This window comes from Crotalus tigris, unplaced genomic scaffold, assembly GCF_016545835.1.
Source record: "Crotalus tigris isolate CLP2741 ecotype Arizona unplaced genomic scaffold, ASM1654583v1 scf7180000020908.629646, whole genome shotgun sequence".
NCBI lineage: Eukaryota > Metazoa > Chordata > Lepidosauria > Squamata > Viperidae > Crotalus > Crotalus tigris.
In genome coordinates this window covers 56862-83247 of record NW_024098249.1, presented here as the reverse complement: position 1 = coordinate 83247, position 26386 = coordinate 56862, and the positions used below count along the sequence as shown (strand labels likewise).

General features: G+C 47.7%; 1 protein-coding gene across 2 annotated transcripts in view; it reads right to left on the bottom strand.

Moving 5' to 3' along the window:
- The window catches only part of EEF1D (eukaryotic translation elongation factor 1 delta), a 51633-nt gene that overhangs the window by 15468 nt on the left and 9779 nt on the right, over nt 1-26386 (bottom strand). The window contains exons 1-6 of one of the 2 annotated variants that reach the window (XM_039368716.1): nt 22491-22520; nt 18323-19560; nt 15207-15330; nt 9392-9460; nt 2745-2752; nt 616-629 (exon numbers count right to left, since the gene is read on the bottom strand). In XM_039368716.1, the coding sequence (XP_039224650.1) occupies nt 616-629; nt 2745-2752; nt 9392-9460; nt 15207-15330; nt 18323-19560; nt 22491-22505 (1468 nt within the window). In that variant the 5' untranslated portion in view covers nt 22506-22520. Of the gene's footprint in view, nt 1-615; nt 630-2744; nt 2753-9391; nt 9464-15206; nt 15331-18322; nt 19561-22490; nt 22521-26386 lie in introns of those variants that run through there. The other variant, XM_039368715.1, reaches the window with a different exon arrangement.

Here is a 26386-nt window from a genome sequence, read left to right as displayed (position 1 = left end):
TTCACAACTGTCCCAAGATACCATGTTCGTTCCCAGCAAATGCCCCACCCCACAGCGTCTCCTTAAATCTTAAATCCCCAGGTATGCCTTGTGGAGTGGGGCGGGACGCTCTCCTCCTGAGCAATTGAGCCTGGCTCCGTTGTTCTCTCCTCCTCTCTGCTCTCCTTGCTCTAGGACAGTGGTCCTCAACCTGTGGGTCGGGACCCCATTTGGGGTCGAACGACCATTTCACAGGGGTCGCCAAACAAGGCTGTCCGCCATTTTTCCCCCTTTTCTTTGGCCACGCCCCTGGCACCCGGTGATGTATAAGTGGTGGGGGTCACCACAACATGGGGAACTGTATTATGGGGTCGCGGCATTAGAAAGGTTGAGAACCACTGCTCTAGGATCAGGTGGGGAGGGGGCTTCCAAATCTGAAAGGCCTGGCCTGCCTCGGCCTGCTCCTCTGTACAGTCCTCCAATGCCACAGACACCCCCTCCTGTGTCTCAACAGAGTCCTGCTCTAACTCCATGTCTTCCTCGGAATTCAGGCTCGGAGGCACGACCCTGTGTTTTTCCCCACTTTCTTCAATGCAAGCCTAAATTTTGCAAGGAGAAGCTTATGGTCTGAGCCACAGTCAGCTCCTGGTCTTGTTTTTACTGACTCTACAGAGCCTCTCCATCTTTGGCTGCAGAGCACATAGTCAATCTGATGTCTGTGTTGACCGTCTGGTGATGTCCACGTGTAGAGCCGTCTCTTGGGTTGCGGGAAAAGAGTGTTTGCTATGACCATCCTGTTCTCTTGACAAAACTCTACCAGCCTGCGCCCTGCTTCATTTTGTACTCCCAGGCCGAACCCGCCTGTTATTCCGGTTATCTTTTGGCTTCCTACTTCAGCATTCCAATCCCCCATGATGATAAGGATATCATTTTTTGGTGTTAATTCTATTAGGTGCTGTAGGGCTTCATAAAACCGGTCAATTTCATCCTCTTCAGCACCAGTGGTTGGGGCATAGACTTGGACTACTGTGATATTGAATGGTTTGCCTTGGATTCGAATTGAGATCATTCTGTCATTTTGGGGATTGTATCCCAGTATTGCTTTTCCTACTCTTGTATTGACTATGAAGGCTACTCCATTTCTTCTGAGGGATTCTTGCCCACAGTAGTATACCTGATGGTCCTCTGAATTAAATTCACCTTTTCCTATCCATTTTGGTTCGCTGATTCCTAAGATGTCGATGTTCAGTCTTGTCATCTCTTGTTTGACCACATCCAGCTTGCCTTGATTCATGGATCTTACATTCCAGGTTCCTATGGAGAGTGGATCTTTACAGCATCCAACTTTCCTTTCACCACCAGATGCATCCACAGCTAAGCGTCCTTTCGGCTTTGGCCCAGTCGCTTCACTCTTTCTGGCGCTACTAGTACTAGCCCTCTGCTCTTCCCCAGTAGCATACTGGACACCTTCCGACCTGAGGGGCTCATCTTCCAGCGTCATATCTTCCAGCTTTATCTCACTGATCTTGAGCCAGACATCCTAGAATGTGAAGTGAAATGGGCTTTAGGAAATCTGAGCAACAACAAAGCTAGTGGAGGTGACAGTATTCCAGCTGAGCTATTCAAAATCTTAAAAGACGATGCAGTAAAAGAGCTACACTCAACTTGCCAGCAAATTTGGAAAACTCAACAGTGGCCACAGGATTGGAAAAGGTCAGTTTACATTCCAATTCCAAAGAAAGGCAATGCCAAAGAATGTTCAAACTATCACACCATTGCACTCATTTCACATGCTAGTAAAGTTATGCTTAAAATCCTACAAGCTAGACTCCAGCAGTATATGGATCGAGAACTTCCAGAAGTACAGGCAGGATTTCGAAGAGGCAGGGGAACTAGACATCAAATTGCCAACATACACTGGATCATGGAGAAAGCTAGGGAGTTCCAGAAAAACATCTACTGCTGCTTTGTTGACTATGCTAAAGCCTTTGATTGTATGGATCACAACAAATTGTGGCAAGTTCTTAAAGAGATGGGAGTACCAGACCACCTTATTTGTCTCTTGAGAAACCTATATGTGGATCAAGAAGCAACAGTGAGAACCGGACACGGAACCACTGATTGGTTCAAAATTGGGGAAGGAGTCCGGAAAGGCTGTATACTGTCGCCCTGCCTATTTAACTTATATGCAGAGCACCTCATGAGAAAGGCAGGACTGTATGAATCAAAAGTTGGAATTAAGATTGCCAGAAAAAATATCAACAACCTAAGATACGCAGATGATACCACTCTAATGGCAGAAAGTGAAGAGGAACTAAAGAGCCTCTAGATGCGGGTGAAGAAGGAGAGTGCAAAAGTTGACTTGAAACTCAACATTAAGAAAACCAAGATCATGGCATCTGGCCCTCTTAATTCCTGGCAAATAGATGGGGAAGAAAGGGAGGTAGTGACAGATTTTATCTTCCTGGGCTCCAAGATCACCACAGATGGGGACTGCAGCCAAGAAATTAAAAGACGCTTGCTCCTGGGGAGGAAAGCTATGCCAAATCTAGACAGCATACTAAAAAGCAGAGACATCACCCTGCCAAAAAGTGCGTATAGTCAAGGCCATGGTTTTCCCAGTTGCAATGTATGGATGTGAAAGTTGGACCATAAGAAAGGCTGAGCGACAAAGAATGGAGGCCTTTGAACTCTGGTGCTGGAGAAGACTCCTGCGAGTCCCCTGGACTGCAAGTCGATCCAACCGGTCAGTCCTGGAGATCAACCCCGACTGCTCTTTAGAAAGCCGGATCCTGAAGTGGAAACTCAAGTACTGTGGCCACCTAATGAGAAGGAAGGACTCACTGGAGAAGGGCCTGATGCTTGGAAAGATTGAGGGCAAAAGAAGAAAGGGACGACAGAGAAGGAGGTGGCTGAAGCAGGAGGTGTGAGCTTCAATGGACTCCAGAAGATGGTAGAGGACAGGAAGGCCTAGAGGAACGTTGTCCATAGGGTCGCGATGGGTCGGACACGACTTCGCAGCTAGCAACAACAATAGATATAAGATTCCACCTTTGTGGAAAATGCCTTAGGAAAACACTCAATTATCTTTTCTCAAAGGTGCTTCCCCCCCCCCTCCATATTTTTGAATTTGGAGTTTTCCTGTTGTGTACACACACACACACACACACACACACCCGACACAGACGTAAATAGAGCAGCCTGGAGCTGGCTACATTAAAAGTTCTGGAGAAGTTGCCACCCAAAACACAAAGGAAGACCTTTGAAATTTCAGCTGCCCTAAAGCTTTGATTCACTAAGTTGAGTTCTTGCAACTTTTTAAAAATATTTTTATGAATTTTTTTATAGCCATAAATGCTTAATATTTTATCAGCAACACATTGTCTGGGTTTCCAACATTTAACTTAACTAATACATGTTAAATTCTTTTCTCTCTACCTCATTTTTCTAGACATTGATAAAAGGTATCCCATGTTCTAAAGCAGTGTTTCTCAACCTTGCCAACTTTAAGATGTCTGGACTTCAACTCCCAGAATCCCTCAGCCAGCTTGCCCTATGGGGGATTCTGGGAATTGAAGTCCAAATACCTTAACATTGCCAGGGTTGAGAAACACTGCTCTAAAGGATACTGAACTTTCTTTCTCTTTCATTTTCAATGTCAATCTATCCATTTCTGCACAATCTAAATTTTTTTCCATTAACTTTTCCTCTGTTGGCGAAATCTTCTTTTTTCCAATGTTGAGCAAATACAATTCTCGCTGCAGTTAATAGACGCAAAATTCGATATATACGCTCTTTCTCGTAGTTTCCTACAATTACGCCCAACAAAAATAATTCTGGCTTAAAATCTATGTGTTTTTTAGTCATTTTCTCTAACCCAGTGGTTCTCAACCTGTGGGTCGGGACCCCATTTGGGGTCGAATGACCATTTCATGGGGGTCACCAAACCATGCTGTCCGCCATTTTTTCCCCTTTTCCCTAGCTGTCCTACTCCCTCTTATTGGTGGCCACACCCACTTGGGGGTCACCGCAACATGGGGAACTGTATTATGGGGTCACGGCATTAGAAAGGTTGAGAATCACTGCTCTAACCCATTGTTTCTCAACCTTGACAATTTTAAGGCATGTGGACTTCAACTCCCAGAATTCCACAGCCAGCACTGCTGGCTGTGGAATTCTGGGAGTTGAAGTCCACATGCCTTAAAATTGTCAAGGTTGAGAAACACTGCTCTAACCGTATGTGTATTCTTGACCCAAATCTTTTGGCTTTGGGGCATGTCCACCAAAGATGGAAATAAGTGCCTGGTTTTTGCCTACATTTCCAACCGTTGCTAGATACGTTTTTAAACATTTTTGCCAACCTCACCGGTGTTAAGTGCCATCCGTAAAACATTTTGTATAGATTTTCTCCCTACGAGTTCCTGCAGCTTTTAAAGGGTTAAAAACAGAGAGGGAGCCGAGAAATGTTTTCTGCTGGCGCCCCTGATCCAGATCATTTCTTTTTATCCCATTCAGGGGATAAAACGGGCTTTCCAAGGGATTGCCAGTCTCTTGAATAAAAATAGAGTTTGTATTTCTGTTCGCCTGGGGTGTTTGGGCAGAGTGGGGGGGGCTCCAGGTCCCTTCAATGAAATGCTGTCTTTTTGTGAGACGGAGGAATTGTGACCTTCTCTGTACAAGTCTTGCCCTCTAGAACAAAATGTCCCCGGAGTGCCTTGGCTTTTTTCCCGGTCCTGGCATGGGAGGGCATCTGTGAATCCCTCTTGAACATTTTCTCAACGCTGGGCCTTTAAGTTACGTACTGCACATATTGTAAAGCACCCAATGTCCTTATGCAGCTGGGCAGCCATAATAATAACAAGGAGGAGGAGGAGGAAGAGGAGGAGGAGGAGGAAGAAGAAGAAGAAGGAGTTGGAAGAAGGAAGAAAGAAGAAGGAAAAGAAGAAGGAGGAGGAGGAGAAGGAAGAAAGAAGGAAAAGAAGAAGGAGGAGGAGGAGGAGGAGGAGAAGAAGAAGAAGAAGAAGAAGAAGAAGAAGAAGAAGAAGAAGAAGAAGAAGAAGAAGAAGAAGAAGAAGAAGAAGAGGAGGAGAGAAAGGAGAAAGAAGAAGAAGAGGAGGAGGAGGAGAAGGAGAAAGAAGAAGAGGAGGAGGAGGAGAGGAGGAAGAAGAAGAAGAAGAAGAAGAAGAAGAAGAAGAAGAAGAAGAAGAAGAAGAAGAAGAAGAAGAAGAAGAAGAAGAAGAAGAAAAAGAAAAAGAGGAGGAGGAGGAGGAGGAGGAGGAGGAGGAGGAGGAGGAGGAGGAGGAGGAGGAGGAGGAGGAGGAGAAAGATTTTGCCAAGACTGGAAACATTTCAAGTGCTGAATCCAGCAAATGCATAAGCTGCTTACATATAAAAGGGAAAAATTAAGAATGACTTTTCTGTCATTCTGTAATCATAAGTATTTTTCGACTTATGCCCACCGTTGAGCCCAAAATCTCTGCTGCTAAGCAACACCGTTGTTAAGTGAGTTTTGCCCTGTTTTACGGCCTTTCTTGCCCCTGAGTTAATCACTGCACTTTTTCAGTCAGTAACACGGTCGTTAACCCTCTGACTTAGCTTGTCAGAAATTCACAAAAGGGGATCACGTGAGTCCAGGACACGGCAACCGTCATAGGTACCAGTCAGTTGCCAAGCCCCCGAATTTTCACCACGTGACCTTGGGGATGGCTGCAACGGTCGTTAAGGGTGAAAAATAGTGCCGTGGAACTTTTGAGTGGCCCCTAAACAAATGCTTGTAAGTGAAGGACTAGCTGTAATTATGGGAGACAGAGTTGGTTAAGACTGGAAATCCAGCAAGGGAGCAATTTCAAGTGCTTTAAAAACAGCTGCTTACATTCTAGAGCAGGGATAGGCAGTCTTGGCTCTTTTATGACTGGTGGACTTCAACTCCCAGAATTCCTCAGCCAGCATGGGGGAACTGTGGCCCTTCATGACTTGTGGACTTCAACTCCCAGAATTCCTGAGCCAGTGTGGGGGAACTGTGGCCCTTCATTTATTTATTTATGAGACTTATATACCGCTTTAAGTGCAAGCACTCTCTAAGCGGTGTACACCAGTAAGCAATGTATATATATATATTTACATTGCCCCCAACAATCTGGGTCCTCATTTTACCTACCCTGGAAGGATGGAAGGCTGAGTCAACCTTGAGCCGGTGAGATTTGAACCGCTGACCTGCTGAACACAGTCAGCTAAAGTGGCCTGCAGTACTGCACTCTAACTGCTGCGCCACCTCGGCTCATGACTCGTGGACGTCAATTCCCAGAATTCCTGAGCCAGCATGGGGGAATTATGGCCCCCTCATGACTCGTGGACTTCAACTCCCAGAATTCCTGAGCCAGCAAGGGGGAACTATGGCCCCCTCATGACTCATGGACTTCAACTCCCAGAATTCCTCAGCCAGCATGGGGAAACTAGGGCCCCTTCATGACTCACGGACTTCAACTCCCAGAATTCCTCAGCCAGCATGGGGGAACTATGGCCCCCTCATGACTCGTGGACTTCAACTCCCAGAATTCCTGAGCCAGCATGGGGAAACTAGGGCCCTTTCATGACTGGTGGACTTCAACTCCCAGAATTCCTGAGCCAGCCATGCTCAGCTTGGAAACCTCTCCCTTTCCCCTCAGCGTGGCTGGCTCAGGAATTCTGGGAGTTGAAGTCCACGAGTCATAAAAGAGCCAAGGTTGCCTACCCCTGTTCTAGAGTGTGCAGAAACGGACAGATTGACTTTACAGATCAAAGAGAAAGAAGACTCCGTGTACTTTAGAACATGGGATAATGTCTATCAATGGCTAGAAAGACGAATTAGAGAGAAAGGAATGTGACACACAATTTTCAATATATATTAGCAAGAGTGAGGGATTAATTAATATATTGTTTTTGATAATGAACTATTTTCTATTGTTTTTTGAATACATGAACCCAGACATTCTGCTGTTTGCTAAATATTGAGAATGTTACTTGGAAAAACCCCAACTCTAATCCTTACCCAAATCCCAATGCCGACCCCACCTTATTTCTAACCCCATAAAAACTAATAAAATCTATACAAAAAAAAAAAGCTGCTGCTTACATTAAAAAAAAAGGAAAAGCGAGAATCATTTTTCCATACTCTTCTTCAAGCTTAAACCTTTCAGGGCAGAGCGCATCCACTCTGAAATATAACCATCCTTGCTTACCGTTCCCCAAGTCTAATTTAAAAATAGAATATGGATATTTAATATACCACATCTGCCAAAAAAAAAAAAAAATAGAAATGATATATCTTTGAACAGGAGGCCTAAAGCAGAGACAGCCAGCGATAGGACGTTGCAAAGCTACAAACAGGGAGTCCTCTGACTTACGGCCACAGTTTTGAGCCCAACTTTTCGGTTGCTAAGTGATTAAATGTGCTTTGCCACGTTTTACCACCAGGCTTCCCCATGTTGTTAAGTGAAACACGGGAGCTGTTTAGTCACACGATCGTTAAGCAAATCTGGCTCCCCCCTGGTGCACTTTGTCGGGCGGTCACCAAAGGGGATCGCGTGACTCCAGGAGGCTGCGACCGTTGTAAATGCGAGTCGGTTGCCGAGCATCTGAATTTTGATCAGGTGACCAAGGGGATGCTGCAAAGATTGTTCAAGTGTGCAAAGGGGTCATTAAGTCACTTTTTCCCCGGGCCAGAGTTACTTCAAACAGTCACCAAATAAACGGTTGTAAGTTGAGGACTAGCCCCTTAATTGTTCAGGGTTAAAGTGCAAAAGTGCCGCCGCCTGAAGGAAGCCAAGCACTAGACCTGCTCCCCTGCGAGCACAGGTCGCGCCCTGCAAGGTAGACTTCATCGCGCCCAATATAATAATAATAATAATAATAATAATAATAATAATAATAATAATAATAGTAGTAGTAGTAGTAGTAGTAGTAATAAAGTTGGAAGGGACCTTGGAGATCATCTAGTCCAACCCCCTGCTCTAACGTACGGCAGGAGAATCCACACAGGGAGAGTAAAAAGAGCTCCCCCCCCCCAAAAGGCTATTAGACTTTGTTTCAGCTTGAAGACATTTCGCTTCTCGTCCAAGAAGCTTCTTTAGTTCTCGATCAGGAGCGTCAGCAGAAGTGAGGAAGCTTCTGGGATGGGAAGCGAAATCTCTTCAAGGAGAAACAAAAGTCCAGTGCCTTTGAAGGAAAGAGGTGGGGGGAAAGGCACCTTTGGGACAACCAGGACCAGGACGACGGAGAATCTCCATAGGGAACCACACAGGCAGAGTTTATCGGAGGAAGAGGAGGAGGACGACGAGGAGGAAGGGAGGACTGTGGGGTCCTTGGTGCTCTCTGAGCTTGGTGGTTTTCTTGAACTATGGAACATCATCAGTGCTAGGGGGGTTTGCGGAGAGGAGGAGGAGGACTGTGGAGTCCTTGGTGCTCTCTGAGCTGGGTGGTTTCCTTGCAGACGTTTCATTACCTAACTAGGTATCATCATCTGTGTTAAACAAGAGTGGGGTTTGTGGAGAGGAGGAGGAGGAGGAGGAGGAGTACTGTGGAATCCTTGTAAGCTTGGTCATTGTTTTGCAGATCTTTCATGATCCAACTATGGAACATCATCAGTGCTAGAAGGAAGGGGAGTTTGCAGAGAGGTGGAGGAGGAGGACTGTGGGATCCTTGGTGCTCTCTAAGCTTGCAGACCTTTCATGACCCAAATATGGAACATCGTCAGTGCTAGAAGGGAGTGGGATTTGCAGAGAGGAGGGGGAGGAGGACTGTGGAGTCCTTGGTGCTCTTTGAGGTTGATTGTTTTCTTCCAGATATTTCATGACCCAACTAGGTAACATCATCAGTGCTAGAAGGGAGTGGGGTTTGCAGGGAGGAGGAGGAGGGGGAGGAAGACGACTGTGGGACCCTTGGTGCTCTCTGAGCTTTGTGGTTTTCTTGCAGACGATTCATTACCCAACTAGATTAACATCATCAGTGCTATAAGGGAGGGGGTTTGCAGAGAGGAAGAGGAGGAAGAGGAGGAGGAGCACTGTAGGATCCTTGGTGCTCTCTGAGCTTGCTGGTTTTCTTGCAGACCTTTCATGACCCAAATAGGTACCATCATCAGTGCTAGAAGGGAGGGGGGTTTGCAGAGGAGGAGGGGAGAGAAGAGGAGGGGGAGGAGGAGGACGACTTTGGGGCCCTTGGTGCCCTCTGAGCTTGATTGCTTTCTGGCAGACCTTTCATGACCCAACTGTGGAACATCATCAGTGCTAGAAGGGACGAAGAGCAGGAAATGGAGTTGGAAGAGGAGACGGAGGAGGCGGAGGAGAGAGAAGAAGGGAGGGAGCCTGAGAGAGATGCCACAGCTAGGGGAAAAAAAGCAGGAGAGCGCCAGCTGGCGAGAGGGGGTTCAGGTACTCACTCCGGCGAGTGACTTCTGGATATTCTCCCTGGCTCTGGCAATGTCCCGCAGGATGGTGCTGGCGCCGTTCTCCTGCAAACATGCAGAAAGAACCAACTGGGTTGTTTTTTTCCCTTTTCTTCCTTCCTTTCTTTTTCAAAGACGTGCATGCAGATACAGGAGAAGTTACCAAAAGTGGCTCAAAACGAAAGGGACCCTTTGGAAGGCGCACAACTGCTGGCTGTGCGAGCAGGGAAATTTGCCTGCTGACTTCCACTTTGCCAACGCAGCCGCCATGGACGTCTGGAAGACGAGCCCCGTCTTCCGCGTCCAGTTTCGTTTCGCTGGGGGATCCTGGAAAGGGTCGAAAGTCGTCCTGTAGGGGCGACCAGCAAGGAGGGGATCCCCGCTTGATCGCGGGAGGGCGGTTAAAAAAAAAAGGGGGGAAATTTGCTTGCTTAACGCAAGGGCCAACGGCTGCTGCAGAATTCCAGTGCGCGGCACCGCATGGAAAAGCATGCGGCTGTCGTTCGGGGACAGCTGCCTGGGGGTTCTTTTGATAGCGAATTTTAACGTTCCCCACCTGAATGCACCTTCCCTTCCCCCAGTAGATTATTTATCGTATGGCATGGTCGCATCACGTTCTGGTAACGGTGCAAGACACAAAAATACAAAAAAACCCCAAATAAATCTAAAAATATTATAAGCGTACAGGTAGCCCTTGACTTATGACCACAGTTGAGCCCAAAATTTCTGCGGTGAAGTGAGAAGACACCTGTTTGGTGAGGTTCGCCCCATTTTACAACCTTCCTTGCTGCAGTTGTTAAGTGAACCGGTGCACCTGTTAAGTCAGCCAGCCACCCTGTTGTTAAGTGACTCCAGCTTCCCCACTGACTTTGCTTGTCGGAAGGTCGCAAAAGGAGATCGCGTGACCTTGGGACGCTGCGACGACGGTCATAAATATAAACCAGTTTTACCAATCATCTGGATTTCGATCGCGTGATCGTGGGGGAAGGTTGTAACTGTAAAAAGTGGTCCTTCCCTGTTGTTGTAACATGGAGCGGTCACTAAATGAACTGCTGTTAAGTCAAGGATTACCTGTACAGCTATATTTCAGATATAATTGTGGGGCTTCATGTGTCCCAACCAGGAAATCATTAAAGCCTCCAGTGGAGGCTTCATCTTGGCCCTAAATGTTGGTTGGTTGTTTTTTTTTTCGGACCCGCAATTCAGCGATGGTTATTTTGCTCCACTTAAAGGGGACGACTCTACATCTCCCAGTCCCCGTGCGAATTCGGTTCAATGTTGCCCATATTGCACACTGGTCAATGCCGTGCGGTTTTCCCAAGATGCAAAGCAAACCTGGACATTGTGGGGAGGGGGGGGAAACTGTTTTCTATCCAAGGTTGTTTCCACACAATTGCGCAGATTAAAATCATCTTCCACAAGTGTTTTAGTGGTAGAAATATAGTCATTTTTACTTGCCATTGCAACCGACCCCCAAGCTCAGTGGTGGCAAACCTACGGCACGGGTGCCAGAGGAGGCACTCATATAGAGCCCTCTCTGTGGGCACGCGCACCATCGCCCCAGTCCAAGGCCTTCAGCTGGGTTTTATAAAACCTTTTTGCTTTAGGCCTCCGCCACGGTGTACAAAAAAAAAGGTTTAATCAATCAGTCAATTTCAACTTCTCGTGGGAAATAAAAAGATCTTGCAAAGTTGGAATTGATTGATTGAACTTTTTAGTCCCACCCAGTCTGCCGTTACCACCACAGCCACACCCACCCAATGGGCCACACCCACCCGGCACCCGACGATGCTTAAGTGGGTTTTGGGTTGCAGTTTGGGCACTCAGTCTCTAAAAGGTTCGCCATCACTGCGCAAGCTTATGTTGCTAAGTGAGAGGTTAGTTAAAAGCGAGGTTTGCCCCATTTTGCGAGCTTTCTTGGCACGGGCGTTAAGGGAATCAAGCAAGGAGCATGGTCATTAAAGGAATATGGCTTTCTCCCCATTCACTCTGCTTGTGTGACCCTGGGGGGGGCACACTGCGACCATCATAAATAGGAGCCAGTTGCCAAGTGTCTGAATTTAGATCATGTGTCCATGGAGATGCTGCGACGGTTGTAAGTATGAGACGTAGTTTTCAGTCCCTTTTTTCAGGGCTGTTGTAACTTCAGTCTAATAATAATAATAACAATAATAACAATAATAACAATAATAATAGTAATAAAGTTGGAAGGGACCTTGGAGGTCATCTAGCCCAACCCCCTGCTCAGGCAGGACACCCTATACCATTTCAGACAGGTGGGTGTCCAGTTCCTTCTTAAAAACTTCCAGTGTTGGAGCATTCACCGCTTCTGGACGGTCACCAAATGGAAGTCGAGCACTACCTGTAGCTGGGTGGGGAAGTTAAATCCCATAATTTCCCAGTAGGAAGTTGGAACTAGTCAGCATGCATGGCGCACAACTATGCACAATGTACAATTGGGATTCGGTGTGTTTGCATCAGCCCGTCTGCAGCCCTCTAAACTAGCCGTTCATGGCTACATTCAGAGGTTGTCCTGCAATATTTGGGGGGTGGGAAACAACCCACAAAATTCTGCATTAGGCAGGTGAGGGGAACTAGGCCCAGCCAAACCACCCTTAACCCACGCTCATGCTGCTGTCAGTAAAATTATTGGCCGTAAAATGGGGCACATGCAAAATACACCGCAAACTGCGGTGTGTTCTGTGGGGGTCTGGCCCAAATGCAGCTCGGTAGGTTCCTTTAGCAAATGAGAAATACAACAAAATGTTAATTTATCCCCAGGACATTCTGGCCAGCACTGCTTCAAGACGAGTAATTTATTTGTCTTATTTCTATATTGCCCATCAAGTTTGCGTGCCGGTTATGTATATCGAATGGAAGGAGGGTTAAATTCGATGCTCCCAAATTTGAATTAAAATGCCTTTCCATATTAAAGGGCTTTAAAAAGGTCTTCTGTCCCCAGTCAAGGACAGAAGAATTAAAATAGAAAATTGAGGGGGGTTGGGGGTGGGACAGGCAAAAATACTGGCCATATCTATCTATCTATCTATCTATCTATCTATCTATCTATCTATCTATCTATCTATCTATCAATCATCTATCCATATCTATCTATCTATCCATCCATATTTATCTCTCCATATCTATCTATCTCTCCATATCTATCTCTATCTATCTATCCATATCTCTCTCCAATCTATCTATCCATCCATATCTATCTCTCCATATCTATCTATCTATCTATCTATCTATCTATCTATCTATCTATCTATCTATCTATCTATCTATCTATCCATCCATATCTATCTATCTATCTATCTATCTATCTATCTATCTATCTATCTATCTATCTATCTATCATCTATCTATGAGAATATTTATAGATCAGGGTTGAAATGAGAGGTCCTTGGTGCTCTCTGAGTTTGCTCAGAGAGCACCAAGGACCCATTATCTATCTATCTATCTATCTATCTGTCTGTCTGTCTGTCTGTCTATCTATCTATCATTCTATCTTTTCCTTCCTTCCTTCCTTCCTTCCTTCCTTCCTTCCTTCCTTCCTTCCTTCCTTCCTTCCCTCCCTCCCTCCCTCCCTCCCTCCCTCCCAGTAGTTAGAATGCAGCATTGCAGATTAATTCTGCCAACTGCCAGAGTTCAATCCTGACTGGCTCAAGGTTGACTCAGCCTTCCGTCCTTCCAAGGTTGGTAAAGTGAGGATCCAGATTGTTGGCGGCAAATATGTTGACTCTGTAAACTACTTAGAGAGGGCTGTAAAGCACTGTGGAGCCAGATGTAAGTCTAAGTGCTATTGCTTGGGAAAGAAAGAATGAATGAATGAATGAATGAATGGAGGGAGGGAGGGGAGGGAGGGAGGGAGAGAGGGAAGGGAAGGAAGGAAAGGAAGGCAGGCAGGAAGGAAAGGGAGGGAAACAAGGACAAGGAAGGAAGGAAAATGAGAAGGAAGGAAGGGAAATGAGAAGGAAGGAAACCGTGGTGGTGCACAGAAGTTCAATCTTGACGTGGTTCAAGGCTGACTCAGCCTTCCATCCTTCCAAGGTCGGTAAAACATGGACCCGGATTGTTGGGGACAATAGGCTGACTCTGTAAACTGCTTAGAGAGGGGTGTAAAGCACTGTGAAAGGGTATGAAAGTCTACGTGCTGTTGCTTGGGAAGGAAGGAAGGAAGGAAGGAAGGAAGGAAGGAAGGAAGGAAGGAAGGAAGGAAGGAAGGAAGGAAGGAAGGAAGGAAGGAAGGAAGGAAGGAAGGAACAGAAGGATATGAGAAGGAAGGAAGGAAGCTGTGGTGGTGCACAGAAGTTCAATCTTGATGAGATTCAAGGTTGATTCAGCCTTCCATCCTTCTGAGGTCGGTAAAACGATGACCAGATTATTGGAGGGTCAACATGCTGACTCTGTAAACCACTTAAGAGAGGGCTGTAAAGCATCGTGAAGCGAGATATCAGTCTAAGTCTTAAATCTAAGCAATGGACAGTCTCCCTTCTATCATCGATGCTGTTCCCTAGTTTGATCATGAAAAATCTGCAAAAAAACCTTTATTATTATTATTATGGATCATCGCACAGTCAGCCAGATGTTCAGACTGGATTTGGCATTTTGTCTACCTATTGAGTCCTTACCCAGGACCTGGGATAGGCAGATGTGGATGTTTGATGGTATTTCAGATATCGTCGCAGGATGGAAGCAGTTCCTAGTAAGGCCGCCTTTTGCAATTGACTAATGGCGAATTTGTCAATGCTGATGGTGTTCAAGTGGTGCTCCAGTTGTTTTGGGATGGCACCCAAGGCGACTATGACTATTGGTACTACCCTTGCTTTCTTTTGCCACAGTCTTTCTATTTCTATTTGTAGGTCTTTGTATTTTTTTGTTGTTATTATTATATTATTATTATTATTATTATTATTATTATTATTATTATTATTATTATTGATCATCGCAGTCAGCCAGATGTTCAGACTGGATTTGGCATTTTTGTCTACCTCTCAAGTCCTTCCCAAGGACCTGGGATAGGCAGATGTGGATGTTTGATGGTATTACAGATCTCGTCGCAGGATGGAAGCAGTTCCTAGTAAGGCCGCCTTTTGCAATTGACTAATGGTATTATTATTATTATTATTAGTCGTACAAATGGGGCAAAACTCACTTAGGAGCTGTCTCGCTTGGCAAAGGAAATTTTGGACTCAATTGTGGTTATAAGACAAGGACTACCTACCTGCCTATTACTCTGAAGGGTCCTGGGGAACCACCCCAAAGGATCACAATTCTCAACCAATTCATTGACTCTCCTTGCCGGTAACCATCCGCTCCCACTTTCCTTGCCAAAGACCAAAACTTATTGGGAAGCTGAAAGCTTGCCAGATCCCAAAAGTGACTGGCAAAGGAGGGCAACTGGAACGGAGCTAAAAACGGTCCGGAGAAATACTTGCTATGAATCGAGTTAGGATGCCGATGACTGAGCAGAGATGGCACACAATTTGTACACAACTGGGGGGAAGGGGGGGCATTAGGGACAAAGGACCACGTTTGCCACCAGCTCTTTGGGGGGGCTTTCTCAACGATACCCCTCAAAGGGGAGCCAAGCTGGCAGGGAAGGCAGACAGAAATGGGTTTTCAAGGCCTTTTGTGGAGACATCGAGGCAGAATTTCAAAAAAAAAAAAAAAAACTAGCTTGCGTGGATCAGAGTTGGAACTGGTGGAGAATTCACAATCACAGGTAGAAGCACCCTTGGCGTGGGACCAGATAAAATGAAGAGGGCAACCTGTGGCTTGGACACAGGAAATACTAGCATCTTACCTTTGGGCAGGCTGAGCTGCGGGCCGGACCGTTCAGCTGTTCGTAGTACCGCTTCTCGGCATCGTCGTATTTGAATTTGTCGAACCAGATCTTCTCGTGCATGAGGAAGTGGCTTGCCATTTTCCTGCAAAGATGAGGAGACTGAATAAATATTTGAAAATGCTGGCTTTAGGATCAGCTCACCGAATGACCGACCACGAGCCCTTCCAACGGCATCTCTCTCCATCCCTCGGGGTTGTCTCCAGTAAGAAGTCGCCAATCCATCCCTCCAGATCAGGGGTAGGCCACCTGGGCTCTTTTTATGACTGGTGGACTTCAACTCCCAGAATTCCTGAGCCAGCCACGCTGAGAGGAAAGGGAGAGGTTTCCAAGCTGAGCCATGCCGGCTCAGGAATTCTGGGAATTGAAGTCCACGAGTCACAAAAGAGCCAAGGTTGCCTACCCCTGCTCTAGATCAGGGGCGTCCAACCTCGGCACCTTTGAGACTTCTGGACTTCAACTCCCAGAATCCCCTAGCGAAAAAGCTGACCAAAAGGCAATCGAACCAGCAATTACCCGAACCGTCTTGGCACTTAAAAAACTGATCAGAACTCAACTACCGGTTGCAAATCTGGCTATTTTTTTTTCCTTAGAAGATACGTAGACGCCATCACTACAAGCGGCACCCGATCCTTACACGGCACAGCGTGATGGGTTTAGCGGAAACCCAACCGTCTCAGTACGCTCTGAACAGGCCTCCACTGATAAGGCACTTAAGGGATTGAACAAAAGCACACAACTGTTCCAGTTCCCAAACTGTTTCCCCGTTATCGGTCTGCCTGGTAGTTGAAAGATAAGCAAGAATCTCAAACCTCTCAACCTTGAATTTGCCTCTTGAAGAGAAGCATTTTTTTAAAAAACAAAAAAACAAAAATGCATATGGTAATAAAATGCTGGATGTGGGGTTGGGATTCAGCAGCCAAGGAGATAAATGCTGTCTACAAGGGTGGGAACTTGGAAGGGGAGTAGGACAACTGGATTACCACGAATAACAAGGGCAAATAAAATCACAGGGCAAAAGATTTAAAAACCTATCACAGCGCATCAGCTGGCATTAGAGTTGCTTACTAAACGAGAGATGGCATGCAGCAAAGAATACCACGAAGACCACCAAAAGTCCATTTCAGAGGCATCTAAAAATCTGGTTTATTCCATTACCTCCCTGCGTAAAACTCCACCAAGTATCCAGGCCATTGTATCCTTCAAAACACCTCCAGACACTGGTCTCCCTCTGATGAAGCAGCAGTTTGGGTTCAGTTCTACAAACAAACACCACACCAAGGGGGGGGGTCTCCGACAACTTGCCGCAGGCAACTCCTCACAGCCAACTCACTGTGCGACAACTCCCCACAGCCAACTCATCATCGTGGGACAACTCGCTGACGGACGGGACTTACACTAACGTCGAAGAAATAGTGGAATGGAATCCTTACAGAAAGGATGACAGAGGAGGGACAGAAGGGGAATGACAAAAACTGAAATATTTTCTTTATTGCTTATTTTTAAATAATTAAATTGAATTGTCGAATTGTCCCGCAGCGACAAGGTGTGGCAAGCTGTCCCGTGGCAAGTTGGCTGCGGCAAGTTGTCCCATCCCGCCACCGAGGGCCTGGCTTTTGTAGAGGGCGAGACTCGGGTGACCCCAAATTTGACACCCAAGTGAGACCAGGCTAAGCAGGCAACCAACACGTGACATGCAGACAAGCATTAAGGGGTGGGGGGTCTTTTACAATCTAGATCAGTGGTTCTCAACCTTTTTAATGCCGCGACCCCCAACCGGTCGTAAGTCGAGGACTACCCAACCGGTCTTAAGTTGAGGACTTTTCCTGCCCGGGAGCGCCGTGCATGCGTGGTGTCGCCCCCTGCGCCGGCCGAGGCGTAGCTGGCAAGCGACAGAGACGGAGCAGGCCGACCACCGGCTGGGCCACCAGCTGGCCCAGCCCAAGGGAGGTAAGGCACCCGCCGGGCCACACGTGCGTCAGCAACCCTCCCTGCGCCCGCCGGCCTCCCACCTCCCACCCCTGGCCTTCTTTTACTTACATTTTTAATAGTTGCTTAGTAGGGAGGGGTGGAAGCTTCCAGACAGCTCGCCTTCGCTGCAGACAACTTGCAGCACCATTTGCAGACTGGGACTTTTGGCAGGCTCAGCAGGGCAGAGACAGCCTGGACAATTCCTATTGGCTTTGGAAAGCCAATAGAATTAGACTCTATTCAAGAGAGTCTCTTCTATTGGCTTTCAAAAGCCAATAGAATAAAAGGGAGTAGCACAGCTAAGAAAAAGGGGGGGGAAATGGCGGACTGTGTTGTTTGGCGACCCCCGTGAAATGGTCGTTCGACCCCAAATGGGGTCCCGACCCACAGGTTGAGAACCGCTGATCTAGCTTCACCGAACGAAACTCTTTCATCCCACATGAACTAACAGGAATGCCCTGGGCACAAAACTGTCAAGTCGACCCAAACACCACAGGCAAGAGACCACCTCTTTTCAAACCCTGCCCTTAACTTTGGAACAACGGGAATCCCTTCCCAGAATACAGAACCCACAGAGTTGGGAGGGACCGTGGAGGTCATCTAGCCCAACCCCCTGCTCAGGCAGGAAAAACTACACTGTGTCAGACAAAGGGCTGTCCAGTCTCTTCTTAAAAGCTTCCAGCGTTGGAGCATTCACAAGTTGTCCCAACTGGTTAACTGTTCTCACTGTCAGGAAATTTCTCCTTAGTTCTAGGTTCTCCTAAAACAGAGGTTCTCAACCTTGGCAACTTTAAGACTTGTGGACTTCAACTCCCAGAATTTCTCAGCCAGCAAAGCTGGCTGAGGAATTCTGGGAGTTGAAGTCCACAAGTTCTTATAAAGTTGCCAAGGTTGAGAACCCCTGCCCTAAAACATTAGGGTTAATTTCCTTCCCCCCCCCCTATAATGCTCCTTGTCACAACCAGCCCTGGCTGTGACAGCACAACGACAACACATTCCAGGTCCTCTGCATGCTGAGGCTGATTCTTTACAGCTATGCTGTTGGGACTGAGAACATCCACCCCCACCACCAGCCCGAAAGCCCACAACCACATGCTTTTTCCTACTTAGATTCAGGCTCTGGTGCGCTCGGAGGCTGGGCAGTGGGTTGTGTGGCTGCGGCTTGCGTGGCTTCAGACAGTCTGCTGGCCTCTTCGTGGGCAAGGGAGGCGTAGAAGGCGGCTTCTGCGTTGTCGTACGTGGGTTTGCTGAACCACAAAGATTCCGTGTCCGGGTGCATAAAGTGCCAGGCGGGAGGTTGTGGTGGTGCAGCTGCTGAAATTTCCTGCGGCATCGGTGCCCCAGCGGCGGTGGTGTTCCCCCGCTTGCCCGGAGGCTGCTTCCTTAGGCTGTTCCGGCTCTTCTTCTCTTTCCGGCCCTTTCTGGGGAGATCCACGTGGCCACGTTCCTGCAGCCTCACCTTTCCGGGAGGGTGGCCATCAAACATGTTGGCGTAGAAGCACCGCTCGGCGTCGTCGTAAATCGGCTTCTCCAGCCAAACTTCCGACAGCAGAGCTCGCAAACCGGAGCCCGGAGGTTTGCCGTTCACCGTCTGGTTTGCGTCGTCTGCCGGGATGACCACCGCATCGGCCACGTGGGCTGGGGTGGAAGGAGTAGCCAGGGCCGTCACGTAGCCCTCGTCCGGCGTGACGGGCCCGGCACTGGCCAGCTTCAGGAGCGAGGGCGGCTGCAGCAAGTAGGGGAACGTCAGAAGTTGCGACTGTTCGACAAAGACCTTCTCGGCGTCGTCAAAGTGGAATTTGTTCAGCCACACGTCCTGGACGACGTGGTGGCACGCCGTGAGGCCGCCGTGGCTGCAGCGCAAGAAGGCCGGGTCTCTGCTGAGCTCGGCGTCCGCCTGGACGGCGTCTTCGGGCCGAAGCACCGCAGCAGCTGGCTCCACATCTTGAAGCCACACCGAGGGCAGAGTGGGCAACGAGTCGGCGAGCTTGAGGTGGTAGGCCGATTCCGCTTGGTCAAAGCGCGGCTTGTCAAACCATACGTGGTCAGCCAGCAGCCCCACCAAGACAGGATCTATTTGGGGGTCCCAAGACCTGGCTTTGGGGGAACACTTCCTTTTCTTCTGCTTCTTGCCACTCCCTGCCCGCCGCAGCTCAGCCTGCAACTCTTCCTCGGCACGCTCCTCGTGGCAGAAGCCGTTGACGGCGACCAGCTCCTGGCCAGGCCTGGCAGCCGAGGCAGCTAAAGCTGCTTCTCGCTCGTAGTGAAGCCTCTCGGCCTCGTCGTACTTATGCTTGTCCACCCAGACCTTTTCGGTGGGATACAGCAGCTTCCTGGTCCTCATCTTCCGAAGAGGCGGGCGGGGGCAGCATGAAGAGACAAGCACAAGAGGACAGTTGATGACATAACCGTCATAAACGTGAGTCAGTTGCCAACGGTTTGAACTTTGATCATGTGACCCCAGAGATGCTGCAACGGTCGTAAGTGTGGAAAAACAATCCTCAGCCACTTTTTTTCAGTGCCGTTGTAACTCTGAGCAGTCACTAAATGAACTGCTGTTAAGTCGAGAGCTACTTGCACACCTAGCCCTCGACTTACGACGTCAATCGGGGACCAGAATTTCCATTGCTAAGCCACACGGTGGTTAAATGAGTCCCGGGGAATTTTTACGGCCTGTTTTGCTGCTATGACGGTTATGTGAATTACTGCGGCTGCTAAGTAAATCATGCGGTCATTAAGTGGAACCAGCTTCTCTCATAGTCATTGCTTGTCAGACGCTGTCTGGGAAGATCGCAAATGGCAACCTCACAAACCGGGGGTGACGCAACCGTCGTAAAGGCATGCCGGTTGCAGAACACCCGAATTTTGATCCTGTAAACCAGGGGTCTTCAAACCTGGCCCTTTTATGACTAGTGGACTTCAACTTCCAGAATTCATCAGCCAGGCACGCTGGCTGAGGAATTCTGGGAGTTGAAGTCCACTCTTCTTGAAGTTTATATCAGAGTTTTCAAACTTGGCCCTCTCAGGACTTGTGGACTTCAACTCCCAGAATTCCTCAGCCAGGCAAGCTGGCTGAGGAATTCTGGGAGTTGAAGTCCACAAGTCACAAAAGGGCCAAGTTTGAAGACCCCTGAGGTAAACTGTGTGTGTTATGCTGATATGGTCATTAAGGCAAGGACGGATTGTTAAGTCCCATTTTTTCAGCGCCACAGTAACTTCAAATGGCCGCCAAACAATTGATTGTAAGTCGAGGACTATCTGTATACAAAGCCTTAATTGTGTGAATGATTACACTGGTTTTTATTTTTTAAAAAGCGCTTTAAGCAAATTATTTAGAAAGCTCTGCCTGTTGTCATGCTCTACTACGCCAACATTATTTTATTTACTTATACTTCATGTTTCTTAACCGCCCATCCTCGTGGCTACTACTTGAGCAACAGCTGCAGAAGCAGACCAGCTGTGTCTGCCAGATGTTCGGACTTTTAACCTTCCCACCATCTGCCCCCCCCCATCGGTCACAAAAGGGGCTGAAGTCCTAAACATCTGGAAGAGGCAGAGAAACACTTCTGGAGAAAATCAGAACTTCCCTGGGGTGGGTTGAAATGTGTCTGTCAAAGGTCTTGGGGTGGCTAGGGTTTTTTGGGCTGCAGTCCCTGACTTTGATCAATACTGTCCGAGCCAAATTCCAATTTATTAAGGGGATTTAATGCCGCGGCAGGAGACAATTCTTGGGGTTGGAAGCTACAGTAGTGGCCAAAATTGTGGAAACCTTTTTGGGAAAAGTGTACGGTAGAAATGCCACCTTTGGTTACGTTTCCACCCATTTTTCTTCTCATTTCTTTATAACTGTAGCCCTGTTCACTTAATAATACTATTTTACACTGCTTTCTGGGTGACCAGTCAACTCTTTGCACCATGACTTTAATTTTATGACATTTTACAAGCTCACAAAAAAAACCCCAACCAACTTGATGGCGATCACATAACACACTGACAAATGTCCTCCTCTCAGCTTCAATACATGGCACCAATAACTGGATCCTACCGTGATCTGATTGGCTCATTGCCAAAACAAGATGACACCCGATTGGCTCTCTAAACGCTCATGCTCATTGGCTGCAATCGGATGAAGGAAAGCTACCTGAGATCAACCTAAGCAAGTTGTGCTTCCTTTTTCTGGTTATTTGGCTATAACTTTTCACAGAATGCAGTACAGATAATTGAACAGCCTTTGCTGCATTACATTCTTGATTAAATTATCTTTCCATTGATATATAATTTTATGGCACTACTCCAAAAAAAGTGGTGTTATTAGCCAGGCATCAGACCTCAAAAATACTTTTCCCAAAGGTTTCCACAATTTTGGCCACTAATGTAAGCAGGACTGGGCCTGATTACTATTTGGATGGATGGGAGACCACCAGGAAATACGTGGACTGCAGGCTAGATTAGAAAGATAAAAAAAAATCCTGGAAGATGATTGGTTAAGAAAACAGCATGAACTCTCCCATAAGTCCTTAAGAGGCTTAATGTGCATTTTGAGGGATAGTGGTAGAACTAGTGATCTAGTTACGGGTCTCTGTTGTTACCCTTAACATTCAACACAAGTAGCCCTCACTTAGTGACCAAAATTGGGACCGGCAACTTGGTTAAGTCAAGCAGTCGCTAAGTGAACCTGCAACTGTACTTATGATCTTATTATAGCTGTCCTTTGCTGTAGGCAAGTCATAAATGCAAGGACAGGTTGCAAAGTTACATCATCGTAACGGCAAATGGTTGCTGTACAAGACAGTCGCTAAACGAGGATTGCCTATACCGAAAGAATCCAGTCCCATCCCTCCAGATGAAGGGCAAGAGGCTCAAATTTATGGCCCAAAACATCTTTATAAACTTTTAATTCCAATGACAACTGGCTTCTTGATTAAAACGTTTTAAGAAGCTGGTTGGCAAAATTAAATGTGCTGAAATTTGATAAACCAGATATATATACTAAGGCAGAATTTCTGAACGCTTGCCAGTTTTATATACGATTGATGTAAGGTAATTTTGGGGCATCCCTGTGGACAAATATGCGGTCCACTTGAGGATGAAATTGTTTGGTATTAACCTGGAGAAAAATCAGGCTATTCCTCTGAGTCTTGTTGTTGTTGTTGTCGCTGTTTAAAATGTACTATTTTTCATCTCAGGTATGTTAGTAACGGTTTTCCCCTACTTACTGTTGGAGACTTGAAAAGGAGCCCTCAACTACAAATTTGAAAAAACTACTTGTCTAACCTTCAGCCCATCCATCACAAGGTCGTAGTCAGGTGTTAAAAAGCTGTGTGCTTAAGTCCCGGACTAAAGCATTATGTGAAACTTCCAAGGAATTGTGACAGGCAAATGTCACTGACATCACAATGCTAGCTCAGGAGAGGCAAAACCAGGACCTGTAATAGTAGCTCTAGCCTCGTGTAAATTATATGACTGTCCCAATACTAGTATATATATTTTCCGCTGTACCTTCCTATTTCCTACTCGTTTATAACCCAGCGTTGCATTAATGTGGTTTTTCACATACAAAGCCATACAAGAAACATTTTAACCGTGCTCCTGACATAACATATATCTTGGGGAATGTTGTATATCATCGGTCTTGGATCTAAAGCAGATCAAAGAATAAGATACCAGCCCAAGAACTAGGAAAGAGACACGGGTGTTATCGAAAGATTGAAGCAGGGAGACTTAAGGACCTGATGTGTTTTGTTAATAAGTTTAAACACATTTTGACAAAGGGAAGTCTAATTTCTGCCAGGAGAAAATGGGAGGAGTTTTATTTTAACACCCAGGTGCTTTTTTTGTGTGTCAAAATACACAAAATACAATGACATCTTTCTATCCTACGAATCAAATTCTGCCCTCGTTAAAGGAAGCTCAGCATTTACATGAAGTTTGAAAGGAAAAGAAAACCCCAGGAAAAAAGTGGCAGAGTTTTAAACAATGTGGGGAGACTTGTACCCAACACGACGTGCTAGAAAAGGGGCGTTGACTTACCTGAACGCCTTTTCTCAGCACGGAGATGGATAATCCACGCAGTGGGTTGAGACTGTATTCCTGGCCAATCAGATCAGTCAGCCAAAGTTGCCACGCCCCGTCTTGGACCATGATCCTTTAGTCTTGACTCGAGCGCAGCCATTGACTGACAGTAAGACGTTTTGGCTCCACTAAATATACCCTATTATTCTAGTCTATAAGGGTGGGTGTGGATTATCCATCTCCGTGCTGAGAAAAGGCGTTCAGGTAAGTCAACGCCCCTTCTCCAGCACTGGAGATGGATAATCCACGCAGTGGGACATACCAAAGCCTATTGTCCCTTGGGTTGGGGAATAGACTGGTCCCGTGTGCAACTTTGGTCTAGCACCTGCTGGAGAACCCTCCTACCGAAGGAGGCCTCTGCAGAGGAGTACCTGTCGATTTTGTAATGACGAATGAATGGAGAGGGCGAGGCCCAAGTGGCTGCCCTGCATACCTCTTCAATAGAAGCCTGCATGGCCCATGCTGCTGAGGTGGCAGCACTCCTTGTGGAATGGGCCGTGATATGCTTGGGGACTTGCAAGGACTCCGCCTGGTATGCCCCCGTGATGCATGCCCTAATCCACCTACCGATGGTAGAGGACGAGACCTTCCGGCCCCTAGTAGCAGGGTTGAAGGATATGAAAAGCGCTTCCGAGCGTCGGAATTCCGCTGTGCGTGAAATGTAATGTCTTAGTGCCCTGCGTACGTCCAAGGTGTGCCATTGTTGTTCCAGGGGATGAGCTGGGTTTTGACAGAAGTCTGGTAGGACTATTTCCTGTGATCTGTGAAAAAGGGAGTTGACCTTTGGAATGAATGAAGGGTCTATTCTTAGGACTACCTTGTCCCTGTGAAAATGGCACAGGTCCTTCCTCATTGAGAGAGAAGCTAACTCGGATATCCGCCGAGCTGACGTGATGGCTACCAAGAATGCTACCTTATGGGTCAGATAGCGAATGTCACATGTTTTGAGTGGTTCGAAGGGCGCTCTGGTAAGAGCTTGTAGTACTCGTGGTAGTTCCCACGATGGATACCTATGCACGGTTGGCGGTCTGATGTTTGCAGCCCCCGTGAGGAAGGATCGTATTAAGGGATGCTTGCCCAAGGATTCACCGGGGCTGGCAGAAAGTATAGTTGAGAGGGCGGCGATTTGCCTGCGCAGTGTGTTTGGCGAGAGGTCCCTCTCTAGGCCATCTAGTAAAAATTCTAGGATCTTGGGAATTGTGATCCCTTCGAGTAACAATTCCTGTTTAGAGCACCATGATTGGAAGCTTCTCCACGTGGCCTCGTAGATACGGTTCGTGGAGGGGCGCCTTGATGCCTGTATGACCCTAATTACACCCTGTGAGCAAGCCCCCTTGGCTAAAATTGACCGTTCAAGAGCCAGACGGCTAGTTGTAGCCATTGTGGCTCTGGGTGGGAGATCTCCCCCTGCTTGAGGGAGATCCTCTCCGGAGGAATCCGCCATGGATTCGTGCGGGAGAGACTCCTCAAGTCTGCGAACCAAGGTCTCCTTGGCCAATAAGGGGCCACAAGGATTACCTCGGCCCTTTCCCGCAGAATCTTGCGTACTACCGCCGGAAGGAGAGGTAAGGGTGGAAACGCGTACAGGAGCCCCCTTGGCCATGGGCTCCGTAACGCGTCCGTCTGCTCTGCTCCCTTGGATGGGAATCGGGAGAAGAAGCGAGTTAGGTGGGCATTGGAAGGAGAGGCAAAAAGGTCCACCTGGGGAAGCCCGAAGCGGTGACAGACCTCCCTGAAGATCCTCGGGTGTAGTTGCCACTCCGAGTGATCTATTGTTGATCTGCTCAACAGATCTGCTTGGATGTTTGCCTCCCCCGATATGTGGTCGGCCTTTATGGAGGCCAGATTTTGTTCCGCCCAGGCCCCCAGTAGGAGGGCCTCGGCCGAGAGCGAGCGAGAGTGTGTGCCCCCCTGACGGTTTATGTGGGCCTTGGCTGTCACGTTGTCCGTCAGGACCAGTACGTGCCTGCCTTTTATGCTGCTGTGAAAATGCCTTAACGCTAGGTGAATAGCCCGCAGCTCGAGCCAGTTTATGTTGTGTCGGAGATCCACCGCTGACCAGCGGCCCTGTGTCCACTTGGTCCCCAAGTGGCCTCCCCAGCCGAATAAGCTCGCATCTGTTGTGACTACTACTCTGTCTGGTTCCCTGAAGGGGGACCCCCTGAGGAGAGCTGGAGATAGCCACCACCTGAGGGAGTGTCGTACTCTCAGAGGTATGCCTACCCTCTTCCGGGATGCACTGATTTGTTGTCTCTGAAACGGGAGCATGAACCATTGCAGTTCTCTTGAGTGCAGCCTTGCCCAAGGAACTATTGCTATGGTCGATATCATCTTCCCTAGCAGCTGGGAGAGGCAGACCAGCGTCACTGACTGACCGCGGCTTACCTGTTTTACGGCTTTCTTTATGCTGCTGAGGCGTTCCTGTGATAGGTACACCTTGCATTCCTTTGTGTCTATGACCGCTCCCAGGTGGAGTATTCTCGTAGTTGGGGTTAGATGGCTCTTTGGAAAGTTCACCGAGAAGCCGTGGTCCTGCAGCATTTTTATCACTAACTTTAGGTCCGCCCGAGACTGCTGGGCGGACGATGACTGGATTAGAATATCGTCCAGGTAGCACTGGACTCTGACTGGTACGTTTCTTAGTTGTGCTGCCAGAACCGCCAGAATCTTGGTGAACACCCTGGGCGCTGATGACAGGCCGAATGGAAGTGCCCTGTATTGAAAATGGTGCCCCCTGTAGGCAAACCGTAGAAAGCGGCGGTGAGCCAGAGAGATAGGGATGTGCAAGTATGCCTCCGTGAGGTCGATCGATGCCAGAAAATCCCCTTTCCTTACGCTTCCAAGGATGGAGCGTAGTGTCTGCATTTTGAATTTGCGGTATTTTATGTAGAAATTTAGCCTTTTCAAATCCAAAACGGCTCTCCAACCCCCCGAGGGTTTTGGGACCACGAAGAGGATAGAATAAAACCCCTGGTCTCTCTGGTTCATAGGCACCGGCTCTACGGCCCGTATGTTTAGAAGGTGCTGAACGGCCTCGTTCATGAGCCTTCTCTTTGTTGGGTTTGTGGGACAGGGGCACGGGCGGAAGCGGTTCGGGG